General features: G+C 36.5%; 2 protein-coding genes across 4 annotated transcripts in view; both read right to left on the bottom strand.

Moving 5' to 3' along the window:
- Positions 1–1,891: 1,891 nt before the first annotated feature.
- Positions 1,892–16,360, bottom strand: SLC35E3 (solute carrier family 35 member E3). Of its 3 annotated transcripts, none has more exons than XM_016148465.2 (5): positions 15,747–16,360; positions 14,823–14,933; positions 10,947–11,105; positions 7,724–7,806; positions 1,892–4,379 (listed from the first exon to the last, which is right to left on the bottom strand). In XM_016148465.2, exons 1-5 carry the CDS (start codon positions 16,146–16,148, stop codon positions 4,193–4,195), a joined length of 942 nt encoding a protein of 313 aa, XP_016003951.1. In that variant the 5' UTR covers positions 16,149–16,360; the 3' UTR covers positions 1,892–4,192. The 3 variants fall into 3 exon arrangements, with proteins under 3 accessions (XP_016003951.1, XP_016003953.1, XP_016003954.1); XM_016148468.2 differs by having other exon boundaries at positions 4,262–7,467; positions 15,747–16,354; XM_016148467.2 differs by lacking the exon at positions 14,823–14,933 and having other exon boundaries at positions 15,747–16,354.
- A 2,839-nt stretch (positions 16,361–19,199) lies between these two features.
- NUP107 (nucleoporin 107) overlaps positions 19,200–26,328 on the bottom strand; it is a 36,154-nt gene continuing 29,025 nt past the window's right edge. Inside the window, exons 21-28 of the mRNA XM_016148469.2 lie at positions 26,077–26,227; positions 25,649–25,761; positions 24,894–24,996; positions 24,266–24,426; positions 23,371–23,496; positions 22,872–22,985; positions 19,912–20,079; positions 19,200–19,544 (exon numbers count right to left, since the gene is read on the bottom strand). Of these exons, the coding sequence (XP_016003955.2) occupies positions 19,437–19,544; positions 19,912–20,079; positions 22,872–22,985; positions 23,371–23,496; positions 24,266–24,426; positions 24,894–24,996; positions 25,649–25,761; positions 26,077–26,227 (1,044 nt within the window). The 3' untranslated portion in view covers positions 19,200–19,436. The remainder of the gene's footprint in view (positions 19,545–19,911; positions 20,080–22,871; positions 22,986–23,370; positions 23,497–24,265; positions 24,427–24,893; positions 24,997–25,648; positions 25,762–26,076; positions 26,228–26,328) is intronic.

Genomic DNA, 26,328 nt, shown 5'->3' on the forward strand with positions numbered 1-26,328 from the left:
TAACCTTAGCAGTTAACAAGAAAATACATGATTGGATCATCCCTTAATAGGCCTGCAAAATTGTTTTTTCAAAGTATGCTATAGTCGGAAAAAGAATTGATTTTATTAATAGTGACCCATATGACAAGAATGCTTTCAGGAGCCAAAAATAAAACTTATTTTCAAAACAAAAGATCATCCCTGTTACAGAAGCATGTGCACTTCTTCCCAGGGTACAAAGGATTTTTGGTGCTTTACCATGTAATTGTGTGATAATAAATTACAATAGGTCTTAGAGTCATAAAGAAAAAGCCCCAGTTTATGTCAACCAACATTCAATATTGCTTGTAACACTGCATGTTGCCATAGCAACATAATTGTCTATACTCTTGGATCCCATATCCTTACCTCTCACACGGTGACAACTCAGCACACTCCAAGCTTCCATCACTCCACTGAAACAGTCTAAGGTCAATAATAAACTGTCAATACATACAATGGCTATTTTTCTGTCCATGTCCACCTTTGCTCTCCTTGTATCATCATCTTCATTTTCCTCCTACCTCTTTCCCTTCCTTCTCAGTTCCCTTTGCAGAATTATCTTCCTCTACCAGTATATGCTGGAGTTTCTCAAGACATGATTGTAGACTGCCTTTTTGCTTTATAGTGTCTTCCTTGGCAAGCTTGCCCTGGTCTAAGTTTTCATCCTTATCAGGTACTAGAGAGTACTCCAGTAACTCTCCAAGTTTTATCTCCACTTCAGCTCAAAAATTTCCTAACTCCTAGACCTGTATATCTGATTATTTGATTAACAAGTTTAATTGAATGGCTCAAAGATGTCTCAAAATCAAGAGAGGTATGTATGAACTCATAATCTTCCTCCTCCCACCCCATTCTTCTTCTTGTGTTTTCTCAAAGGATGGCAGCATTCTCTATCGAATTGTGCAAGTCAGACATGTGTGATTGTTGACTTCACTGCCTCCCGTGCCCTTCATTTCCAACCCATCTCAAGTCCAGTTGATTCTGTATGTTAAATTCTCTTGAATCTATCCACTTCTGTCATCTCACCACCACCACCTTTCCCAATGATCACATCTCACTACAGCTGTCTCCCAGATGGTCTTCTAGCATCTCTCTGGTTCTCCTTCATTTGTTCCAAAACAAAGCGGTTGACTGTGACCCTCTTGTTCTTATTAGATTTCTAACATAGCCTATAAGATAACCTATGGGTCCAAGGCTGGCCTGCCTTTCCAGGCTCATGTCACACCATCTCCCCACTCTGCTATATTCCATCCTTTTTGCAATTTACACTCATCGTTATTCCTCCAAGCAATAGGCCTTTGTATGTACTATTTCCTTTTACCAGAAATGCAATTTCCTCCCTTTGCTAACTTCTGTGTATTCATTAGAGTCCAGCTCAGCCATCCTTTCAAGGACACGCTCACTGACAGCCAATCCTGGGACAGATTCTTTGGTGATGTGCTCCAGAGAACCATATTCCTTTTAGAATTATAAATTCACTTTCTTTTTATTTAATAAACATCTTTTCTGCTAAACAGATGTCTCTTGGGAATATAGAACTTTCTTTGCACAGTGCCTAGCATAGCACCTGGCACATAATATACATTTAATAAACGTTTGTTGAGTGAATGAAATTGTCGCTGTATTCCTAATGTTAGCAAGTACAACCCAGTTCAAGTTTGGAAACAAATACAAAACTGAATATGTAATAAATCTGGTCTCATTTTTTTAAATTGAACTTTCACCTTTGGCCATTCTACATATTCATTCACCCAACTACTATTTACTGACGGAACTGATGTAGAGTGCTTATTGAATATTGTTGCTTTCAAATAAAATTTTTTAAAAAGACAATGACTAACGATTTAAATATAGCAAGGTTTAAAATGTATTTAAAAAATGAAACAAGAGAAATCTTGCTTTATTTCACAGAGAAAGATTTCTCCTTCATGTTATTTTAAAAGGGAGAAGAGGATTTTCATATTTGGGAGCTGGACAGGCCAGCCTTCCCACTGCCCATACACACAGATGGTATCATTCTTCCACTAGTTCTAATATGCAATACAAAAGTAAAATCATCAGGTACTCTTTATTTGTAAACGGTAAAAACTGAAGTTCGGTCATTTAACATAGGATAAAAAACAAGTGCGGTTACATCTGTAACGAAAGGACAGTGTGTGTTTTTCCACAGCACTGTGTTTCTGGTTTGTCTCTGTGGCTGGTCCTGGTCATCTGGTACATTTTTCCCCCAGAAATGTACTTCTCAATGGGAAGAGAGTCTTCAGGGCACAAAATGTTTATCAGTCTCTAATTCCAGTAGTACCAATTTTATTCACTTATATTTATGCACTTCCACCCTATCTTGCTCCAACCTTCTCACTGCATTCGTACTGACATCATTTATTAAAACCTTCCTCCAACATTTATTATAATCTTGCCCCGACATTTATTATAGCCCTCCCCCAACATTTATTATAATCCTCCCCAAGTCGTATTTACAGTTAAAATAATTTGTACATGGCACAAATCAACTCCTTGCTGTTAGTGCACAGAAATCACATAATTCTCACTGTGCTGAAATACTTTTCTCCAGCTTTTGGGAAATAATTAATTGTTAATTTAAACATACACAGAGAACATTATTAAACAAACAGTGCCTGAGGTTCATCTGGTCAGACAAATTATTTTGTACGTCCTAGCACAATAAAATACAGCTTTGGAAACTGAGAAAGACCAAAGAATATTTAAAACAAAAACAGAACATCACACATACTAATCATAAAACAGACTGATACATCGAAATTCTGTCAAAATAGATTTTCTGTAAGGCTTTCATTTCAAACAGGTCAGGAAAAAAATCTTACAACAGATATTTTATACACTTGGCTCTTTGTCCTCTTAAGTGTTGTTTCCTTATTTAAAGATTATAAATAATATTTAGAAAAAAGGATTATTTACTGCAAGAGGGTTTATCCATCTCAACTTTTTATCAAAGGTTATCGACAACTACTTTTAATGCTTTCATGTCAAGAGGCTGGAAGGTAGAAATACATTTTGCAATTAAATATGTGGCACTATATTTTCCTCAAGTAGAAATCATGTATTTCCCCTACAGCCTAATTAAAAATTTTTCCTTAAAATACTCATGAAACTAGTTTAATAGTGACCATTTTTCTACTTCTCTTTAAAATTTTTCCATTTTCGGCAAGTTTCTACTTAGTGTTTGGATAGCATTTGCTCTGACTTGTTCCATAAGAATTTCCCTTGGCCACTTTAGAAAGGCTGGACTCAGTTCACTCTAAATCCTCAATACCAGAGAAAGTTCCACAAATGCCTCAAATGTGAAAGGTAGGGAGGTAGAATTAAGAAAATGCCAAGTGAAAGGCGCAGAGGCCAGGAGAATATTTACCAAGATAATATGAAACTTGCTCAATTTCACCTATAGTCTCTTCTTGGGCTATTTAAACATGGAACTATTTTGTTTTTTAACTTTACATGTAATTTCAAGAGTTCACTGAGAGCTCAAAAATAAGACTACCTATAGAAACTACAGGTTTTTTTTGGATAACATACAACTTCTTATATAAATTTTCTACTAGAAAAATCGTACCACTGGAACTAGATTTTGTCTCATGGTCTCCTTTAATACACTTTGCTTTCTATAAATTATATTTTACTTCTATAAATAAGCAGGAAGTTATCCTACACTAAAATAGAAATGTTAGATTTAAATTCTGACTTGAACCTTTGGCCAAAATTATAATAGAGTTCATATTGGGGACCACATACAAGCAAGTAGAGGAGTCCTATGTGTCCTTCCTTGGAAGAGCTGAATACTTAAAAACCATGACACATGTGTAGTTCACTGATATGAAGTCCTCTGTCATTATAATAGAACTTTATAATAGAATTTTTCATGTACTTCATTTTGTACGGCCAAATCATCCTATATATTTCATACAATCATCCTTTAAAATAAGCACAAACCACTGTTTTAGAGAATTAGGTTTTCGAAAAAAGGTACTCTTCAGAAGAAAATGTCACATTTATGATTATCATTTCCATTGTGCTACTTCTTGTAAACCATCATTCAATGGATTTTGCAATGTAATTTTTTTTTTCTTATTTGAAAGTGACTTGCACACTTAAGATAATCATCTTGGCGTGACTTTCTTTTCTCCACAAAACCTAATTAAGGACGTTGTACCAATTTACTCTTACTTACTTCCTGTTCACTGAGTTTAAAATGGGTATAGGCGAGAATGCCAAATAATGTACATAACATGCCAAGACCCTGATTAACTGATAGTGGATCCTTAAATAAAACAGATCCTCCAAATAAAGTAATGCAGAACTTGAAGTGTCCAAACATGTTATAGCTGAGGTTGTTGGATAAGGATAAAAAGGAATAACAAGCTAGATAGTACATTCACACAAACACAACACACACACTCATACACACAGCAATGGCTTCTTGTAGCTGGAAAGAACTGCAGAAACACAGACTGAACAGCAGCCCCCATCCAAAGAACAACTTCAGTGATGTGCTGGGTCAATCCTAGTTTCTACAGGTAGGTTACAGCAATTTAAACTGTGGGAGGCTGCCTCTCCTGTTCTTGTTGATCTCCAAATGAGAGAAAAGGGACTACAATCTAAGGTTAGAAAAGGAATTCACAGCAAGGTACAGAGAAGATATTTTGTACAGCAATCTTTGATCATGTTCTAAAGGGCCAATTCTAATAAACTTCCCTTGGCAAGCAAGGTGAGACGTGTAAGGAGCCAGAGAGTGGACACAAGTAGGCACATCCAGTATGCTTCAGTTTAGCAGGGAAATGGGAGACAGGGGAGGGAGTAACACTGACCACCTATGACACACTGGGCACTAAGCGCCATATGTGTTAGCTATAACAACAGTTATTGATAGCAGAATTTATGCATAATAAACATCTGCCAGGTGCTTCACACATATTCTCTCAAACACAACAACCCAACACCATTTGAGGGAATATGTGATACGAATGAGATCCAAGAACTCTCATAAGTGACGAGTGAGATCCAAAAGCTCTCACAACTTGCTCAGGCCCACAGGTAGAGGCAGAGACAGGCATGCACATCTGGATGTGTCTGGCCTTAAAGCCCAGGCTCTTTCCTCTCTTCTGAGCCCAAATGAGCAGCCTGGAAGTTCCTCCTGGGCAGGAGAGTGCTGCTATGTCCCAGGGGTACCTGTGCTCGCCTGACCCAACGCAAGTGATTTCCTGAGAGGCACAGGATCTTCCCAAGGATGTTAATTAGAACCATAATAAAATATACTTTATTTTCAATTATGAACTACCTTCAAGTGCCCTGGCTCTAACATTTCAGCATTTCTTTATTCTTCAGCCTCTCTTTCAAGTAGCTCACTCTGAAAACTCTTGTCCAAACTGTCACTGCCCTCCACCTTACAAAACCCCTTCATCAACTACGTCTTCCTTGTTCTTGACCTGTCGGTGGCATCTGACGTGGCTGATCTCCCTTCCTCCTCACTTGGTTTCTATACTACTCTCCTTCCTTCTGCCTTAATTGCTCCTTCCCTGCCTCTTCTGGCTGGATCCTCTCATCTCTCTGAACTCTAAACATTGAAGTGACCCAGGGCCCAATCTTTGGGCATCTCTTCTACTACTTGTTTACTTGGCTATCTCGATCAGTCTCATTGCTTTAAACCAAATCTACACACTACTGTCTCTAGACTACCCCAGCTGAGACCCTGACCCTGAGCACTTGCTCTTCCTCTTCACCCCCAAACGTAGGGGCTGTCCTATCCAAGTCAATGGCAACTCCATGTACTAGGTATCATAACATGTACATAACATGCCCAAATCATGTGAGTCAACCTTGCTTCCTGTCATACTCTCCCCATCCAATTTGTCAGCAAAAACTGTTGGCTCTACTTGAAAATATATCCAGAATCCAATCACTTCTCACTATGTCCATTGCTACCATCCTGGTACCAAACCACCACTATTTCTGAATTAGAATATTACAGTGGCTTATTGACAGTTTCCCTTTTTCCTCTGCTTCTTTTAGTACAGTGGTTCTCTCGCAGGGGTGATTTTGCCACCTGGGCAAGGTCTGGACACATTTTTGGTTGTCATAATTGGAGAAGGGGTATGCTACTGGCATCTAGTGGGTAGAGGCCAGGGATACTGCTAAACATCCTACACTGTACAGGACAGGCCTCTGCAATAAAGAATTATGTGGTCCAAAAGATCAACAACACTGAGGTTAGGAAACCTTGCTTTGGTCTATTCTCAAGACAGCAGACTAGAGTGACCCTATTAGAATCTAAGTAAAATCATGTCATTTCTCTGCTTAAAACTCCAAAGGCTTCCCTTCTTGCTCAGAGTAATAGTCTTTATGTAAAAGCTCTGCTCCATCTGGCTCCTGTTACCTCTCAGGGTCCTACTATATTCCATGCTCTGCTCTTCCTGCTCCAACCCCACAGGCTTCCTTGTCCCTTAGAGCCTCTCACCTGCTGTGCATCTCAATCAGCATGGTGCAACCTCCTTTCAGGTCTTTACTCAAAAGTCCCCTTCCTATAGAGGTCTTCCTGCCTCCTCTCCCTAAAATTTCAACTCTGTTCCCAACATTTCATATCCTCTTTCCTGCTTTATTTTTTCTCCTTGGCACTTAACACTATCTAACACTGTATATGTATTTTTTTTCTATTTTTATTGTTTATAGTCTATCGTTCTTACCAGAATTTAAGCCTGTGAGAGCAAAGATTTTTTTGTCTATTTGGCTCACTATTGTATCCCCAGTGCCTAGAATATAGTAGATATTCAATATGTAAATATTGTCAATGAACGGTTTATAGTGGGTGTTCAATAAATGCCTGTTGAATGAATAAATGTCCTTAATCGGGACACACTCTTGGATACCTTGACTTAGCAGCACAGTGCATGAGTTCTGGGACCAGATTGCACGGTTTGAAATCTGGACACCACACTTTTTAGCTGCTCAACCGTGAATTATTTAACTGCTCTGCACCTTCATTTCCATCTCCACAAAATCAAATGACAAAATCTACCTCACAGCACTGCTGTGAGAATTAAATGCCTTATACACACAAGGTGTTTCAAAAAATGCCTGGCCAAGGAAATCCATTCTTTGCATTTGTGGAGCAGAGTGAAATGAGACGAGAAACAAAATGATGGCAGATGTTAAGAATGGGCGGTTAAGTCTGATTCAACCTTCAAGGTATGACTTCATTTCTTGAAGTAATATTGAGAAAAACAGGCACACCCATATCCAAGCAAGTACAAAAACATACTCCAAAAGTCAGAAGTCACATGTCAGTTTCAGAAGTATGAAATTATCTTGTTATCTGGAAAACCACAACTACTTTATCACTGTTGATAAATGAGAATTGACTGACAACCTAAGCATCCATCCTATTATTTAACTCCGCCAAGTGCAAGGAATGGTTCTCTATGTTCATTTTGATAAGGTAAAAGGTCATCTATTACTTAAGAAAATTCAAAAATGTTCATGATACAGAAAGTTCATATTTCTTTATATTTCTATTGACTCTAGTGTGTAACGAGATGGTAAAAGATTAAAGAAAAACTCCCTCTACTCAATTTAGGCCATGCAATACTAAGTGTGAGACTCAAGAAAATAAGTGTGATGGAGGTTTGGAAAATATAAAAGGCTATGCATTTGTAAGTTATTAGGAAAAGGATACGTGACTGGTGAAGTGTTCCCAATGATCCAATAAATCGATAAGTTCACCATGAAAGCTATTACTCCAGATAGCAGCACCATAAGCTACAAATAAATCAAAAGAATCATTAATGAAAAGAAGGTTCAGTCACAATAATCAATGAAAAATACATTTCATTAGACATTTCTAAAAACTGAAATAGCAACCATTAAGAATAAGATTTTAAAAAGGAGAGACTCAATTTGAAAGATAACAAAAATTGAGGGTAAAAGAGTGAATGAATAATATTCTGAAATGTAATTTTGTCTACAAAATTCAAAGGAAAATTCTTCAATAATATCCTGCCTCTGAATGTGAATTTCCAGGTTCATTCTTATTATCCAGCTGAAGAAAATTTACTTTGTAATAATTTCTTATTATAAAAGTAATACATGTTTATTATAGAAAAATTAGAAAATAAAGATAAACAAAAAGAATATAAGGAATTCTTATAATCCCAACCACCTACCATTGTTAATACCTTAACATATATCCTTCCAGATCTTTTTTTCTATTGAATTGCTCATATTTATTCTTATTTAAATTAAATCAATATATATTCATTGGATATGCACAAAACTAGGCCATGCATTGTAAGGAACACAATAAATTCTTGTCCTCAAAGAGCTTAGAAACCACTTAAGGACATAATAAAAGTCTTGATAATCACGGCTTAAACTTACATAGTACTTATTATGTGCCAAGAATTGTTTTAAATGTTTCACATGTATTAATTCGTTTGCTCCTCATAAATACCCATGAGGTAGTAAAATATTACCCCTTTTTACAGACAAGAAAACAGAGCACAGAAAGGTAATCTACCTATCTATGATCACATAGCTAGTAAGTGCCAGAGTTAAAATTATCTCAGTAACAGGCAGAGAGACAACAGGTTCTACATGAATCTCTACGCAGGACATGTCATTTTGGGCTGAGATGGTGAGAAAGGTCTTTGGATCTCAAATGTATGTATAAAGAAAGGGAGTTAAGACTCCGAGCAGAGGGAACGGTGTGGGTCAAGGTGTGGAGGAATGAGAGCACAAACTGTGTACATGGGGCAGTGAATAAGCCAACGTGGCTGAGGACAGAGGGACAAAGTGGTCTGTGCCACTGTGCATACCTACGGCATTCTTTCAAAACGTATCCCACAATTTTATTTAAAAAGTTATAGAGTCATTTTCTATTTCTAAAATAAGACTTTAGATAAAATGTTAGTTACGATTTGAATTAATAAGTTTTAGTTCCAAAGAAAAAATACATCATATTTGAAGATTCTTTCTGCCCCATGTGGTTTTATCAGTTTTTAGTGCAGCCATAAGAGGACTAGAGGAGTTGGATTTGCATCCTATTTAGGTAAAAAGGGTAATACCTTAATTGTTTTATAAAAGTGAGGCCTGTTAAATTTTCAACTAAGAGAAACTAGCTCCTTAAAGGTTTTAAAAACCTTTCTAGAAATATACCCATTAATTTCACTGTATGCACGAATGTTACATACTTATTTCTTGATGACGTAGCATATCACTAAAAACATAATTATAAGATCTACTTTGAGGCAATGATGCCCTCTAGGGACATTAAATAAGAGGACTTTTGCTTATTCAATGGTCTCAGACTATTGTGTATTGTTTCTCTGACTTTTTAAAATAACTTTTCTGTTGCACTTTTCTTTCTCAAATTTGTCAGAGGGCCTAACGCATAAAGCTTCTCCTTTCCTAACTTAAGATGTCTAAGCTGCAGTGATTTGAAGACCAGACCAACAAGATAGCTAGAACTTTTGTGAAATCAAGAGGAAATATCATCTGACAGATGGTACAGTGATTTTTATTTTGGAAAAAGGGTATATGCCAAAGCATATGAATTTGAAACAACTATCACTCTACACAGGCAGCACAGTGGGGTGGTTACGAATATGGACTTTGGAGCCAGAATGCATGGATTCAAACTCGAGCTCTGCATTAGCTGCGGGATTTCCAGTCAGTTACTTAACTCTTAGTTTCTAAGTTTCCTCATTGGTAAATATAGGGATAATAATAGTCGCCACACAATAAAGTTGCTATCAGGATTTTTGCAAAATGCTTAGAATAGTGCCTAGCGCCTAGAACACTGACAGAGCTATATAAGTTTGATAAGTTAACACTACCAACAAAAAAGACATTCTTATTGACTGTGTTCCAAAGGTGAAAGTTATGGGAAGCAGACACTCCTTCCCTAAGTGGGTGGACTTTACTTTCTAACTTAAAATGTTCCCAAGTACATATCCATTTGATCTGGCAATTCCACTCTTAGGACTCTATTCCATGGAAAAAAGTACCAGTTCATGAGGACACAAGTACAAAGATGCTCACCGCAACACTGTGGTTAAGAAATGGAACTGGAACTACTACGTAGACATTGAAAGAATGAAATGAAGAAATTTTCATGAAATATTGAAAAAAATCAGATACAAAAAATCACGTGATATGATCCTACTTTTGTAAAATCAAATGTTTACTTTATGTATACGTGTGTGTATGTGTGTGCTGCATGTATTGACATATATGAATGTATACCACAGAGAAAAATACAGAAGAACAAACACTGGAATGTTGACATGACTTACTTCAGGGCAGCGGGAATGGGGCGATGAGATGTTGAAGTGTGTATGGGTAGGAGGGCTGGGGAAAAGGAACCCATGATAATCACAGACTATGTGATAAGGTTCCATGCATATCATATTATACATACATACATGCAGACACACATGCATGCATATATATTTTTTAAAAATTTCCATAAAGTAATCACCAAAATAGTAAAGGTGATTACCTTAGTTTGGCAGGATTCTAGACTTACACATTCTTTATATTTTTATATATGAGTATATACTATTTATATTATTAAAACAAAATCAATAAGGCTATATGTTCATTGTAAAAATAAAACAGATGCCCAAATTATTTGTGGGCTATAGTGTGGAGTGGTCAGAACAGGCATCAGTAGACCTGAATTCTCGTCCTGGTTTTGCCACTGACTACCTCTCTGACCCTTGGCAAGTCCCTTAACCTTTCTGTGCCTCAGTTTCTTCACCTCGCCTCCCTTAAAGGGTGATTATAAAGATTAAATGTGAGAATAGATCTGAGATAGTGCTCTGAAAATTAAAATTACATTGATAATGGAAGGATTATTATTGCCTTGTTTATTAAACACCCAAACAATCAGAACTCACCAAAGCAGAAACTGACCAGGGACCAAACAGTCCTCCTTCTCCAAACACTGGTTCAAAGAAGGGCACGGCGACCAGCAACATGGCAGAGGACATCGGAGCCTGGTAGTATAGCAACTGCATTGAGTTTACTTGCAATTCATGCTGTTTGGCTCCTACCCACTGAAAATTAGGAGATAAAACCAGTTAGGCAGGGGGAAAAAAAACAGCATTACACCAATAAAGGAAAGATGCAACTCTAGCCACAAAGATGGGAATGTGGGGCACAGGGCTGGGGAAGAGGAAACACCTAATCATTCTACAAGATTTCTAAACCCATAATACATACGAATGTCCTTTAAGCACCTTGGATGAAAAGAGCTTTACAAATTCAATGTCTTCTCATGTATTTTCTTCTCAATTATAAAGAAGGAGGAAAAATCCCTCTTCTCTCCTGATCCTAGTAAATGAAGAAAGTCAGTGCATACAGGGGCCCACGAGCATCAGAGATCTCAGAGAAATATGGCAGGAATGGATATTTAGGTAATAAGCAGGAATACAGATGCAGTGTCAGACTTCATTTCTTTCTAAAAGTGCCCTCTCCCCAAAAGACTGGGGGGCAGGGCTGACTAATTTAGAGACTAACAGGAACAAACCTCAGTTATTCTAGGAGGCTGCCATGTGTGTGGCTAGAAAGGTATGTGAGGTCTTTTCATTCACTTTAGAAAACTCAATCAATGGTAGAAGAAATTTTCCTCTTTATCAATGACTTATCTGTGGGTAATCCCCACCAATACACCTCAAGAAAGGAGATATCACAAATCCTAATCGATTACATCATTCACTAGAGCCAACACCTCAAAGCTCCAAGTCCCATCGGTCCTCAAAATTCTTCACAAATATGACTGTTTAAAGAAAGCTTGATAGGACTGTTTAAATAAGATCTGGCAAAAACAGCCAGGCTTTTGAATAACTGCTCCTACTTAATTCTTTTTCCTGTAGGTCTGGGTATCCTGTTACATATATTCTAAGTCTATAGCAATTCACCAAGACAAAAATAGAAGAGCAGGAAATCTGAAACATACTCCTACCAATCTTAACTAAGAGTCTTTTGTAAATATGAAGGACAAAGTACTGATTCTTCTGCTGCTGGTTCCTTGGGGCACCGCAGTGAGCAAAGATGAATGCAGAGTGTCTGCCTACCCCTCTGTTCCTTTAGCAGCCTCACCAGGCAGCTCCGTGTCTCTGATACAGAACCACCTGGAATGGTGGTGACTCTCAGGGCCTCCACTTTCCCTTCCTGCAGTGCACTCTAGTTTCCGCCCACTACCCTCTACCGAAACTATTCCCCCAAATGGCATCATCGCCTCCAATGGCCACATCCAAAGAACTCCCCGGCACCCTCCTCCTGCTGTAGCTCTCTGCAGAACCTGCAAATTTCTCTTGGATGAACTTGACCTCTGATTTGCACTGTTTCCTCACTCACCTCTTCTTTCACTTACTATTTTTAAGGTAGAGGTCCGGCCATCCTTTTTATCCCCAACTGATCTCTTTTACCATCTGATGACATCTATAGCTCTGACCTCTTTCCTTGAGCATCCTTAAACTCATGTCTCCAACAGCTTGCTGGCCATCTTCACTCAGATAACCTGCAGGGACTTGTTTAAAATCAAGCTCATTAGTCCCTGTGTTGCTCCAATAGTTTACACAATCTCCTCCAAAGATTGGACTCCTTACTTTCCTCTCTCACATTCAGTCAGGTCCTACTAATTCTTTCTCTAAGAGGTTCCTAAAGTCTGCTTTTCCTTTCCATGTCCATTTTGCTGTCCTAATTTAAGGCCTTCCTGCCTTCCCCTAGTTTTCTAACTGCTCTGCCTATCATCCTTTTTTCCCTCTCTTATTCAGTCTTCATTGCCACAACAGTTAATTTTCTAAAACACAGGGAACAATCGAGTCATTCCATTCTCTACACTCCTTTCCTGGTGCCGGCAGGATGAAGAGAACACTTCCTGGTTTCACCCAACCTAAGCCTTGTCCTTCCACAATGCCACTATAGTCTCACCAAACAAATCATCTCCAAAAATGCTCCATACTTTCTCACATCATTGCAATGAAAGAAAATTCGTGTGCATCCTTCAACTGAAATTGTTAACTTTTCCATAAAGACTTACCTCACCACCCTCCTGTCGAACTGCTGCTTCCTCCCTGGAGTACCTCAGAACCTTCCTTATGATCTGTACCTATCCTGCTTGTGATTAGCTGTCTGCATGTGTTTCTATGGTGCTGAATAGCGGCTGCTTTTCATCTTTGTATCCTCGAGGCTGGGCATTAAGTAGGAGTAATGTCTGAATGAATGAGTCAACAGTCTTTCTACAACTGAAGGTCACAGCTGATCATTCATCTTTTAACTCCTTTTAATGCCAGAGAAGTATAAGAAAAAACTTAGAAATTGCACCTGGATACAATGGGAAAATACAAGTCTCTTTAAAATGAATTTTTAGAGACCATTACCTTTTCTGTAACAAGACTTTTACCATTTACTGATAACGGAGAACTCTGCCCATTTAGTTAGTCTATAATCATTCCTTGGTCAATCTCATTTCAAATTATCTACCCCAGGGCTATAGAATCCTTTGATTCTAATCTATAGCAATTTTGAGACTAGTGTGAACAAAAACGGTCATATTGGCATGGGCAGAGAGTACTCTGAACTCAAACTACATATAATGAATACAAGAAATTCTAATGTTCAACAAATAAAATTTCTTGCTATATTTAGTAAATACTGGGCAAAAAAATAAAAAGTTCATTTAGCAAAAAAGATAATAAGAATGTTCATTATTGAATCTAGTAACAGAATTTAAGCCCACTAAAGCACACCTAAATATAATTTTCTTAAAGAACAAAGCTGAGCTTCCTCTGACTGCTGTCTGCAATAAAAGACAGACTATCTGGGAGCTAAGTGAAAAGACTGAGGGGGTGCTCTATCCTTTCATGCCACTGGTGTGTTATTTAGACTGCTTCTCTGCTACTAAAATATGTATTCAACCCCAGAATTTTTACATAATAATGTTTCTGAAATGATCAGTATTATAAAGTTTAAGATGCTAAGGCTATGATTTTAACTCCTAACACTCAACTAGAATGTCATAGTTTATAGCCAGTGGATGTTTGTGAAAGAAGTAAAATTGGTTACACATTTTGACTCTGATTACCCCATGCAGGCACACCCAGAATTTCCAGTCCAAGGTTTTTAGTATAGAGAAAATACTGTTTCACTGTACCCTACACCAAGTTACTTTTTCCCACTATTTAAGAAACAAAAAACATACTTGTTCAAATTTTATGGTAATGAAGTGGATCCATGAATAAATTTTTAATGAATGCCTGCTATAAGCAAGGGCACTGTGCTAAGTACAAGAAGTAAAAAATCCATTGCTAAAAAATATTGATATAGACAAATTATTTGAAGCCAATATACAAGTTGTAACATCAGCATATTTTTGAGGTAAAGATTTATAAATCTGAAATTTTCCTTTCCCATTCAAATTTTGAAAGAGTATATGATTAATGCAACCAATGAACTCAGTCCTCAAGTAAAAAGTCTTACTACTCATTTTGTAAAGATTTCCCAAAAATAATATAATATCACCCCAAACTGAGACTGTTAAGCAGTTGTATTATACACTTACAAACAGGTAGGTAAGTATTTGGTGAGCATCATACACCCAAGTTTCTCTGTCTCCTTTCTTCTCTTCACCTTGAGTCAGACAATTTATGCAATTATGCTTTCTTCCCAACAGTCTATTGTCTCTATACTGTACTTTCTAAACCTTGGGATACAGCTTCGAAATTTATGATATCTGTTAAAAAGGCACATAAAGAAAAAAAATTACCAACCACTTGATAAAGGGATGTAACTAAAACACCAAGAGCAGCAAACACCATTCCAAGGAAATTAAACTTCACATCGTAATAAGAATTTAGGATTACACCTAAAGTTATAGGAATCTGTAAAGAAAAAGAGGTAAATGTTGTTCAGAATAAATTCAAGAGTATTCCTTTCATGGTGTCTTACAAGGTTAATCATAAACACATCACTGGGTAATAATGAACTTCTATAAATTAATCCTGTTTCCTCAAAGTGAAATATGATAATTCTACATTATGTTCACATTTAATTCTATTTCAAATTTTGGATAAAGTAATGAGTCAATGCATTGCACTTTGCAAGAAGGCATACCGCATGCACCGACATAGGAAGAACCGAAACTAGTGTCTAAACAACATATAAACATAAACAAAATCATTCAGATCTTAAATACTGTAAGTTTCTAAGTGCAAATTATTTTAGTCCATTTCCTTTTATATAAAGATGCAGAAACCTCTGCAGTATGTCACTGCTGACAGAGTCTGAGATGTATATTTTACGCTAAACCTTCAACGTTTATCACACATGGCTTGGTTCCCCTGGGGAAGGTGGGCATCTTTCGCTTGAGCTTTTCCAGATAATCTGATACACTCAATTGCACCATCCAGTACAGCTTTCTTTTCTTACCGATCACAGCATTTAAGGATTATCGTCAAACAGTAGTTATTAAACACAAGAGCACACTCCTCGGCTAAGAGCCCAAAAGTGCCAAGATGGCTTTTCCATTTCTCCCAAATAAGCCTTAATTCACATGCTCACAGATGACACATGTGTGGATTTCAAGATGATGGAAGACAGCGTGCAGCAAAGTTAACATTCAAATTTCCCGGAGAGAAAGACGGTCCAGGAGGTGGGTTGTCAGAGCTGTGGCTTGCGAAACTGAAGCTACTCACCAGCGTAAGCTGTATTTTGGTAGAGAAGGTTTTCTTGTAGCAGAAGGTCTGGATGACTATGATCACCGGCGTGGTCATGGCCTTCGCCAGCTGATAGGTGCCTATGGTGTTGTTCTGCAGAGAGAGGTTGGTGAAAACCACGAAGCCACAGAAGCTGAGGGCCAGGAGGAGGAGCTTGGAAAGCGGCAGACTTTTGGGGGCAAAGATGTCCAGCTTCTGGCAGATGTACAAGCCTAGCCAGGTGACCACGAAGTGCACCAGGGTCAGGGTCATGTTGGGGAAGCCGTGGTGCACATAGATCCATTTGTTGAGGAACACAATGCAGATGGACACCAGCAGGTTGAGCAGGAGCCCGGCGGCGATGCGCCCGTTGCTGCGCACTCGGTCAGCCAGCGATGCCATGACCCCCACAAAGCCGGGGTTCTTCAGCCTGAGAGAGAGACACCTGGCCTGTCTCCGGCTGCCCTCGCCCTCCTCCTTCGCTGCCGCGTCCTCGCAGCCGCTGGCTTCACGTTCTGGCGGGAGATAGAGTCCCAGGCGAGCAACAGCTGCACACACATTCTCTGCCACCGCCCATAGAACCCGCTACAACGCGGCGGCACGTCCCGCGCGCCCCACCCCCGTCCACGTGACTCCGGGCATCCACACTTCCGCCCCCAGCTGGTAGAGGAGCGGCCTAAACCCTGCGCAGGCGCGTTGGGCTCTAGGTGTGGCAAGCGGCTGCCTTGGTGTTCTCTACCCTGTTGATCGCCTAACCCCGACCTTAGCTAGGCCCATCTTGCACCCATTTCTTCGTGTTTTACATTTCATGTGTGAGTTGACTCGACTTGGTGGAGAGCTGCTCTCAAGCTGGTAGAGTGGGCTGTGCAGACACTGTACAATTTTACGTATGAGACAAGTGCTATGCAATTTGTAGTCCTAGTCGGAGAAGGGAAATGGAAAGCATTACTTCTTGAAGGCATGATTTTACTATCTTATTTAAAAACTCCAGATATGAAGAAGAGTAGACAGTATGATGAACCTTGATATACTCATGTTAGCAAACCATTCAGATTTTTTTGAATCGATGTTTGGCCTTTAATTGTTCTAGAAAAGTGTCCATTTTACTTAAATGTTCTAATGTACTTGTTTAGAGTTGTACATAGTGCTCTACTATATTTTAAATTTATTTCACCTGCTCTAACATCACTGCTTATTCTAAACATTATGTATTTGGGGTTTTTTTGTCCATTGACTAGCCTTGCCAGTTATTTGTCAGTTTTATGCGCTTTTCAAAGATTACTTCTACCAATTTTGTTTTAGCATTATGTTTTTTACTGATTCCCCCAATTCCTTGAATATTTAGTTCATTTATTTAAAAATAAAAGGATTGAAGGCTGAGTTTCCTCCTTGAAAATAGCTTTGCCCACAGTCCTCAGGAAATGTAACATTCTCATTGTCCTTAATTCCTAAGTAGCCTGATTGATAGTTTTGATTTCTTCTTCGATGTAAGAATTATTTAAATATTGAGCACCTGCTTTGTGCCAGGCACTGTATTTGGCACTTAGAAATAATGGAGAGTAAAACCAATCCAGATCCTCTCTCATAGAACTTAGTGAGAGAAGACTAATTACTAATCAATTATAAATCCTAATAAATGAATATTCTGAAGTAAAATACGGTTCTATGAATGTATAAGAGAACCTCATCTAAATTTGGGGAGGGAGAAGTGATCAAGGGCTTCCCCAAGGCAATGACTTTTAAACATTTGAGGACGAATAGAAGTTAATTAGGCAAAATTTAAAGTCTAGCTTTCCTAACATCATCTTTCCGATGTTTTTCTTCCTATCTTGTCACCAGACTCTACCACCCTACTGTACTATGTACCTTTTCCATTGTATAGTTATACTGCCATCCTCCCAGTTTGGGTCTACGTGACCCTACCTTATCAGTGACTTATAATGCTAATCCTCATTTGCTCACTAGTTAATAACCTAAGCTTTAATTAGCCTATTTTAACCTACCTATCGTCATTTAATCTACTCAATTCATTGTCTTCTTGTACTTATAGATTTGGACTGATAATCTCATCATGAATAATTTATATTTTTATCATTCATTTCTCATATTTGAAAAGTTAATATATGAACTCAAATTTGGGTTAAAAAAAATATAGTGGATTCCAACCGCCTATAGGTGTAGGGTTATGAACCCTGTCATTCAAGGCCTTCCTCGGTTTAACTCCATCTTTGATATTCATCAAGTTTCCCACTGTTCCCGAACCAGTACCTCTCCAGGCTGATTTAGTTGGTTAAGTGGCTTTCTCTACCTCTTTCACCAAAGCACAGGAGCCCTAACCCTTACTTGTCCTGAAATATGATTATTCTTATTTTTACTTTCACACGTTGAAAATAGAGGTTTATGGGTGTTAAACTAGCATAGTAAGATACACAAAGGTTTCGATGTCAATATTTCATCATTAGATCACTTTAGTGAGAGTAAAAACTTGAGGCAGAGTCCAGTTGTCTCTACACCTCTTCCCAACTGATGCCAGGCCAATATCATGATCAACGACTGCTGCCTGCACTGGGTCCGGAACTACCAACACCCATTACTTAAGCCAGAATGACCCAAACTCAGGTAATTAGAATTATAATCACTTATAGCATCTTATGCTTCAAAATACAAATTCCATGACTCCATCCAGGCCTCCTGAGCCAGACATCTCTAGGAGTGGCATTTATAAATACATTTTAAATAAATTCCTTAGACGATTCAGATGATTAGCCAGTTTTAATGTTCCTAATCCAGACGTTTTCTATTAGTCACATTCTTTTTAATTTTGTCCTTCCACTTCTAAGTCCTACACTCTGGTCAGTTTGACACACTTGCTGATTCATAAACATAGCACGAGAATTTATAGGCCTTGCTCATACTGTCTTCCTAACCTGTAGTGCCACACCCTTCTCACGCCGTATCTTTGCCTTTGCAAATTCTGTGCATTACTTAAACCCCGGCTCAAATGCTACTTCCTCAGAGACCTTTGAGCTGGAAATAGTTTCTTCTCGTCTGGATTCCTTGTATTTTGGAATGGCATTAAAATGACTAGAAGAGCTGGAATAGATCTTAGTCATTTTGTGTTTCTCAATGTATTCAGTATTTACTGTGTGCCAAATACTACACTACTAATTGTTTACATGCTCCAACTTATTTTAGTAGCAGGTTTGCTAAATGAGTTAATAAACTAGAAATGTCTTCAAAATAAAGGGAACAATAGCTCAACATTATTTTAGAGAACATTCTTGCTATATTCATCTTCTTAGCTTTAATATTTAAGAAATATCAAATTTTATGATGAGAAATTATATACCTGGCTTAAATCTACTTCCCATCCTCTTCAGAGTACTTATGAGCACAGGGAAAAAGTAGAATAGGAAATTTAATTTCTTATTACATTACAGAGAGACAATCCTAGAATTTGTAAGAACAGAAAACTTAAATTTTTAAATAATTTTATTAATAAACGGAAATACTGATATAATAAAATTTCAGTGTTACCATAAGGTTCTTAAAAGTACAAAATTCAAATGTCTAAATTTTACATTTTCCCCCATAATGCAAAAGAAAAACCCAGTAATTACAAATATGTATATTTTACAAAAAAACCTCCATTTATCATGGAAATTAATAAGATTACAAAAAGTAGATGAATCATGACTGAATTTCATATCCTAATGGATCAAGCCCCTCATCTAGGAGCATCAGAGAGGATTCTCTTAACTTCTGTAGCAACTTCCTTAGTTCTTCCTTAGAAAATACCTGTTTTTTTAAAAAAGGAGAAAAAGTTAAGAATGACAACAAGAAGAGTACGAACTTATAGTGACCTAATCAGCCTGATTAGCCTAATACAAGAGAAATTCCTCTTCAATATTTATGTAGCCAGAGTCCAGTATGTTAGCATGGCCTAGGAATTTCAAAGCTATTTCTCTGAGCCAGTCTATATACTTTTAACTGCTTAGGAATGTATACATATTTTGGAAAAAAAGAAAAACCATTAGAACTGGACTATTACGTTAAGAAAATCTAAGTGCAGCTAAAAAATCTAAACACAATTCAGAAAATTAAATATTACTATGGAGCTTATCGAATCACTAAAATTTAAAAGTGCCAATGGTTTAGAACTTACCAGATACAGTTTGTGGCGCTCAGAGGATACCATATCTGCTAACTGAAGGCATTCCTGATACTGACCAGTACTATGCAATATGGTGTGAAGCAGAAAACACAACATTGGCAGACAAAGCTTTCTCAGTAAAACCATTTGATGAGTTCTTTCATGGTCTTCTTCAGCATCCTAGAAATAGACATCAAGTAGTCATTTTAACAACTTTAAGCAAAATACCCTTATTAAAAAAAATCAAGTACTGAATTAAAACCAAAATGCAACAGGTAAAAGCTAAAAAGTTTCTCTAAAGCTTATCATGCCCATTAAAAATAAAACAAGTCAGGGGGAGAGTTTCAATCACAGTATTTAGTAGACAAGATTTTTTAGCAAAAAAGCATGAAGATGAACAAAATATAGTAAAGAGAAGTCGCAGGTCTGATAATGAAGATAAAATGCTTCTCATTTGTATTTCTAAAAAACTTAACTATGTCTTGAATAAAAACATGCATAAGAAGAATAAGAGTCAGAGACAAAGTACCACTAGACCAATAATCAGAAAAGAAAACAATCACCATTCCCCTGGATATCTACAAATGAAAATACAGACAGATTAAAGGATGTCTGCGAGGACACACCATACTAACAGCAGTGATTACAGCTGGGAAGGGTTTAGACCAGGGGAGAGGGGCGCAGGGAGGGACGACTTCACTACAAATGTTTGGTTAGTCTTTAAACACAGAATGAATTTATGATATCTTTGTGTAATTTTTTAAAAACAGAAAATCTGAAAGAACCTATAGATTTGAAAAATACAATCAATGAGGCAGAATAGATTTGAGGAAAATTTAATGTAGAAAAAACAATTAGCATTTCTCTGTAAGTATGCATGGACCTTTCTAAAATTATGCATGTATTAAGAGTGCAGAAGAAATAGACTTTTTATGCCCACTATATTTTCTTATAACAAATCTGAAAATCATGACAAAAAAGGTACCCAACCACACTAAAATTTCTTGAATAATCTTAAAAATAGGGAGAAAATCTATAGAATTCATAGTGCAAAACAAAACAGAAAACAGGACAAGCTAAAAACGGTAAGTGGTCCTTTGAAAAACCTGATACTTAAAATTAATTTTTTAAAAGGCACTGTCTTCTTAGGAGTTTGGAAAATTTTCTTCCTTATGACAATTATATTAAGCACTAAAAATATTTCATGTGAGAGGCTACAATATTAAGTCACTAAAACATTTTTCAAAGGTAGATATAGTGGAAGTGTGAAACAATAAATTGTAATCTGGTAATTCTATCCATGAGCAATTATACTAACCTAGTCTGACCTACATCAGGTTTTCACACAAAGGAAAAATTACTGTCTATCAATCTTTTAGTCTTGTTCTGAGATATAAACACATAAAAGGAAATATAAAATACATGCTTTCCATTTTCTTAGCTTTTCCTAATTCTTCTACAAGTGATATATATGGTGTCAGGAGCCCTGACAATTTCCAACTTTGTTGAATAAGTAGGAACATTAAGCTGAAGTGATTCAAAATAGCATTATTTACCATTTGGTTGTTCAAGAAATTTCTTCTTGTCTGATTTAGATTTGAAGAAGTGATTGACACTGAATACTGATTTTTAAATGTTTGCTAAAACAAAAATATCATTCATTGCCTTCCAATCCAACTCCATTTTTATAATACTTCAGACTATTTGTGGCTTTCATTATCTAATCTACTAATTAGTAACTAGAAGTATATAAAAGATTTATGTATAAATAAGGCACTCAAGTCTTTTCAAAATTTAAATGGCATCTAATTAGCATTTTGGAACACTAAGATGTTATCTTTGTGAGCATCAGCACAAATCAGAAGGGAAAAGTTTAGCCTGAGGAACCTGCTAAAGCTTCAAATTTATTTATGAAGTCAGCAGAGTTCTATTATCAATTTTAAGGTAAAAAGTAAAGACTTTAAAGATAATTACTGTATCTGGAATAGTAGCAAATAGGAGCTCAAATCTAATTTCCTAGCCCTATTGTTTTTGCTTCTGGTCATAAAGGAAACCAGAGAAGCTAGAAAAAGGTAGTAGTTAAAAAAAATAGTGAATATTAGGATATGGGTATGTCAGAAGATACTAAGAACATTTCTATGGTTTTCTCTGTTCAAAATAATATGCCAAATACCCAAGAATCCAGCATTTCCAGTTCTCTGTGGATAGATCCGGTCTACAGAAGCAAAACTGAATTATTCACTGTTTCTGTCATGCCCTAGGCCCAGGCCTCAGTGTCTTTCGTTATTACCTGCAGCATCCTTCCTTTCCTCCATCTCAGCTGATCCAAATTCTACCCCATTCCTTCAAGAATCAGTCAATTGCTATACCTTAAAGTATCCTGTCCAGATCTCTTCAACCTTGTTTTTTCCTGAACTCATAAAATACTTAATTTATGCTTTTCTTATGGCATTTAGTACTTCTGTATTTGGTTCTCAACCTAGGCTACACATTAAAGCTCTCTAGGCAATTAAAAATAAAGCCTAGCCCTACCTTAGACCAATTAAACCAGAACCTCTGGGGGTGGAACCCAGCATTTTTTAAAAGCTTCCCAGGTAAATGGATAGCTCAGAGGTGAGAGCCACTGCTTTATATGTCTTACTCATACTAGTAGAGTAAGGTATACCCCTAAATTAAGTTTAATACATGTATAATTAAAATTTTAGGTCCAGAATTTAAAAAAGATAGATTTTAGTATCCTGAGTGAACATATTAAACCTGAAGAAACAGTTTACCCAAGAGTTAAATATTCCTATTCCCTAGCTATAGTATTTTCAGTTTAGATTTAAATTATGGGGTATTCAGTTATAAGTACAATGGTTATATAAGAACTATAAATGCTCTATTCAGAGAGAAAACATTTAAAAAGACACAGTTCATTTTGCTTTGTTCTTTTGCTTTTAGTTATAAGCAATGCACACAGCTTAACTTACCTCTCTAACATCCACCATCCATCCTCCATCAACAAACAATAACACATTGTACATTTTCTCCTTCACATCAGCAGTTAGGGCATCCAAATGTCCTTTCCAAATACCATAATCCATCTGTAAAACAAACATAGGCAGATATATAATGGACTAATAAAACCAATAAATAATGTATTTGTAAACAAAGACAGGAGTAGATATATGGAATATCATTCTACAGCATTAACATTTAGCTAGTCGAATATAAAAATAAACATCAACAGATTGCAGTTAAATAAAACACTAAAATAATAAACACTACTGTCATCTGAAGGTATGTTTCACGTCTGGTTAATTATCTACAGAAAAGTAACTAAACAGATGGCTTTTTTTTCAAAGTAGAACATTAACAGGGAGATCACCTGTTATAATAGGAACATAGTTGCTGAAAAAATGACCTCTTTAAATATACAGCATATATTGTTAAGATGCAATAGACAGGTCTCATCTATATTCAACTTACTTCATATTTCTTTTCTTTGTGTTCATGAGCCACTTTCTCAGTAAAAGTTGGTTGAGATATCAAAGTAGGTTTTTGTGGAGCTGAATTCATATGCTTAAACCACTCATTAAATGTTTCATGGGCTTCCTAAAATATAAAATAAAACAGAAAAATAGAAAAAAAGATAAAACTTTTCATACATGTTCAACAAAGCTTTTAAAATTTGGTTATAAGAAGTAAATTTGTGGCATCAAGAAATAAAACTTTAAGTTCTTATGCAAAAAAATAAAAATCATTGTGAATAAGTGTTTTGTAAAGTGACAAACACCAACAGGGTGGATGGTGTGTGTGTGTGTGTGTGTGTGTGTGTGGTTTTCTGGCACCTACTCCTACTCAGCACCCTGATCACATATGTATTTTGACATTCAGCACTCTATGACATTACCACCCTGTGATGTGCATGTTTGCCTTTTTGACTGCTCTATTAGCTTCTAGAGGGCAAAGATAGAAAGCTATCCAGACCTAATCCTAGAACCTAGCACACTGTAAGTTTCATTACTTGTTGAATAGATTTTAAATACATGTTATTTTAGTCATAATATAGAATATCTTGCTTTTTTGTTATTGCCAATAACAGAAATATTAAATTTGAGACAAGCATTCAAAGAATCTTAAGGAAACATAAGTTTCAGATATCACATACATTGTCTACCATGTGTGTGATATCCTTGGTTGGTCAGCAATGATTTGAGGCTCATGCTAATGAAAACCAAGTCGTGATTTCAGTGCCGCTGTGATCAGTCAGTACCAAACTCACAAGAAAAGTACAGTCAATCGCCACTTCTGGAAACACTTCGAAGTCTCAGAGTGGATGAGAAAAATCATTACCATATTTGTTGTTTTCATTACAACTCACCAAATAAGCTCTAATGCACAAATGTTCTCTGATAGCATTATCATCTTCAGCAGGAAGTGGACTTTCCATTCCTTGTTCCTCCCACTGATTATAGATTTCTGCTATAGAATCCTGAGGAATTTTCACAAATACTTCTTTGGCAGCTTCATGTTTTTTTGATGCTGTGAAAAGATATACAATTTTTCAATATATGTGGATTTTTGTGTAATGATTTCTAAAAGAGTCTAATCATTGGTTTGCAACTTTCACAGTGAGCTGTAACCATTTCAGGTCCCAAGGCACTTCTGTTAAAGGTCTGGGTGACCTTTCTACCGAATGGCTGGGTGTTTTCCTTATTTCAATGATAGAGTCACAGAAGAATTCATTACATTGCAGTTACTTCTACATACCTCTGAGTGTTAAAAAAAAGGATTACATTTTTCAAAGCCTTAAGATTATATGCAAAATGAAAGACACGAAAATTCACTGTTAAACATGTTTTGTCTCATAATACCAGTTTTGATATATATGAGTGGCTATTTTGTACCCTCCCCTAGTGGAAGAGTTAGGAAAAAAAACAACAACAAAGTTCAAGAATATATGGATTTGAACAAAAACTTTTAAAAAGGAATATAAAAATACAGCATACCCAAGAATTTTCTCATTATTGCATTGCCTTGTTTTAGTGCTTCTGCTCTTTGTGCTGGGTCAAATACCAACCAGTCAATTACATCAATTTTTAAACGGTCCTCCTATTCATTTAATTAAAAAAAAAAAAAAAAAAAGAAGGAAACATCAATTTTGTTACTAAGATATTCTGCAAATTAATAGTTAACTTACACCTGCATGTCTAGTGAACATCATTTCACCTTAAGTTATACAAAATTATGAAAGAATCTAGCTTTTCTCAGTTTATTTTCACATATAATAGCTTTCTATTAAATTACAGAAAAACTTACTGGACTATAAATCTGGAATTATATATTCTATGTTCCACTAACTTAAACATGTGATTAAGTGCTACATTAAATATTCTTTTCTTAGATAAAACTTTCAATTCCTTTCAGAAAACAGAAATAAGCTACGTAAGGGTTAGTGATTGATCAAGTAGCTAGAATAATCTGATGAGCAAAATTCCAGTGCTCAGTTTTTTTCTAGTAAAGAAGTTCCTCTAACATACTACTACTAAAAGTAATCCTTTATATAAAACCTTAAGTTTGCTCCCAATTTTATAATTTAAAAGGTTTTGATTGCCAAAGAAAAATTCTTAAAAAAAAAAAAAAAAGAAGAGAGAGAGAGAGAGAGAGAGAAAGCCAGAGAATTTTAAGGAAGAAGGTCACCAAAGCACAACTTGAGGGATTATCAGGAGTTTTGTAACATGCTTCACCCTCTCCTTCATTTTACCTCAGTAGTGCCTGTGTCCAGGGCTGGGGCCAGGTCATGATGGCTGAATTCACCATTATCTTTCTTTCGAATATTCTCGACTACAGTTTTTGTTATAGTTGCAATATCCAAATCTAAAGAATTTTTGAAGACACAAAAACAAGAATTAATCATTCACACTAATATTCTCTAAATAGTTACAATGATTTGGTAAATTTGAAATAACTGTTTTTAAAAACTATAACATAAACTACGAAAGACAGTATGAAAGAAAATGCCAAAATGAAATTATATTCTATACGTGAGTTATGGTATATTTTATTCCGGAAACAGAATTTCATTGAAATTCTCTCAAGAGAAATAAAATTTAAAACTAGGAGGATGTTATTAAAGCCAAAATGTGAACTTGCCTATAAAGCCCAAGAGATGAAGTTCTCAACTATTTTTACCTGCTTCTTTAGCCAGCTCCAGGCAATGGTGACGCTGTTCAAATTCTGTAACACCTTCCAAAAATAATGCGTACTGGGCAACAGCTACGTCTTGAGGCAAATGACAGGTATAAAATGCTATGAGATTTGTATGTTTCTCATTTATTAAAAGCTGAAAAATAGAAAAAGATCAAAGTGTGTCAATAATAAAACAAGTTCTAGGATCAGCCATACTTTTGAAAAGAGTTTCACTTCAAATTTCAAATATATTCA

This window comes from Rousettus aegyptiacus, unplaced genomic scaffold (assembly GCF_014176215.1).
Source record: "Rousettus aegyptiacus isolate mRouAeg1 unplaced genomic scaffold, mRouAeg1.p scaffold_m13_p_2, whole genome shotgun sequence".
Classification (NCBI taxonomy): Eukaryota; Metazoa; Chordata; class Mammalia; order Chiroptera; family Pteropodidae; genus Rousettus; species Rousettus aegyptiacus.

Bases quoted from the DNA above. Each gene is read 5' to 3' on its own strand.
- SLC35E3 (XM_016148465.2), bottom strand. From the start codon at position 16,148: ATGGCATCGCTGGCTGACCGAGTGCGCAGCAACGGGCGCATCGCCGCC. The intron at 14,934-15,746 runs GTGAGTAGCTTC...TTTTCTTTACAG, and splicing joins CCAAAATACAGCTTACGCTG to ATTCCTATAACTTTAGGTGT. The intron at 7,807-10,946 runs GTGAGTTCTGAT...ATTTATTTGTAG, and splicing joins CCTGGTCAGTTTCTGCTTTG to CTTATGGTGCTGCTATCTGG.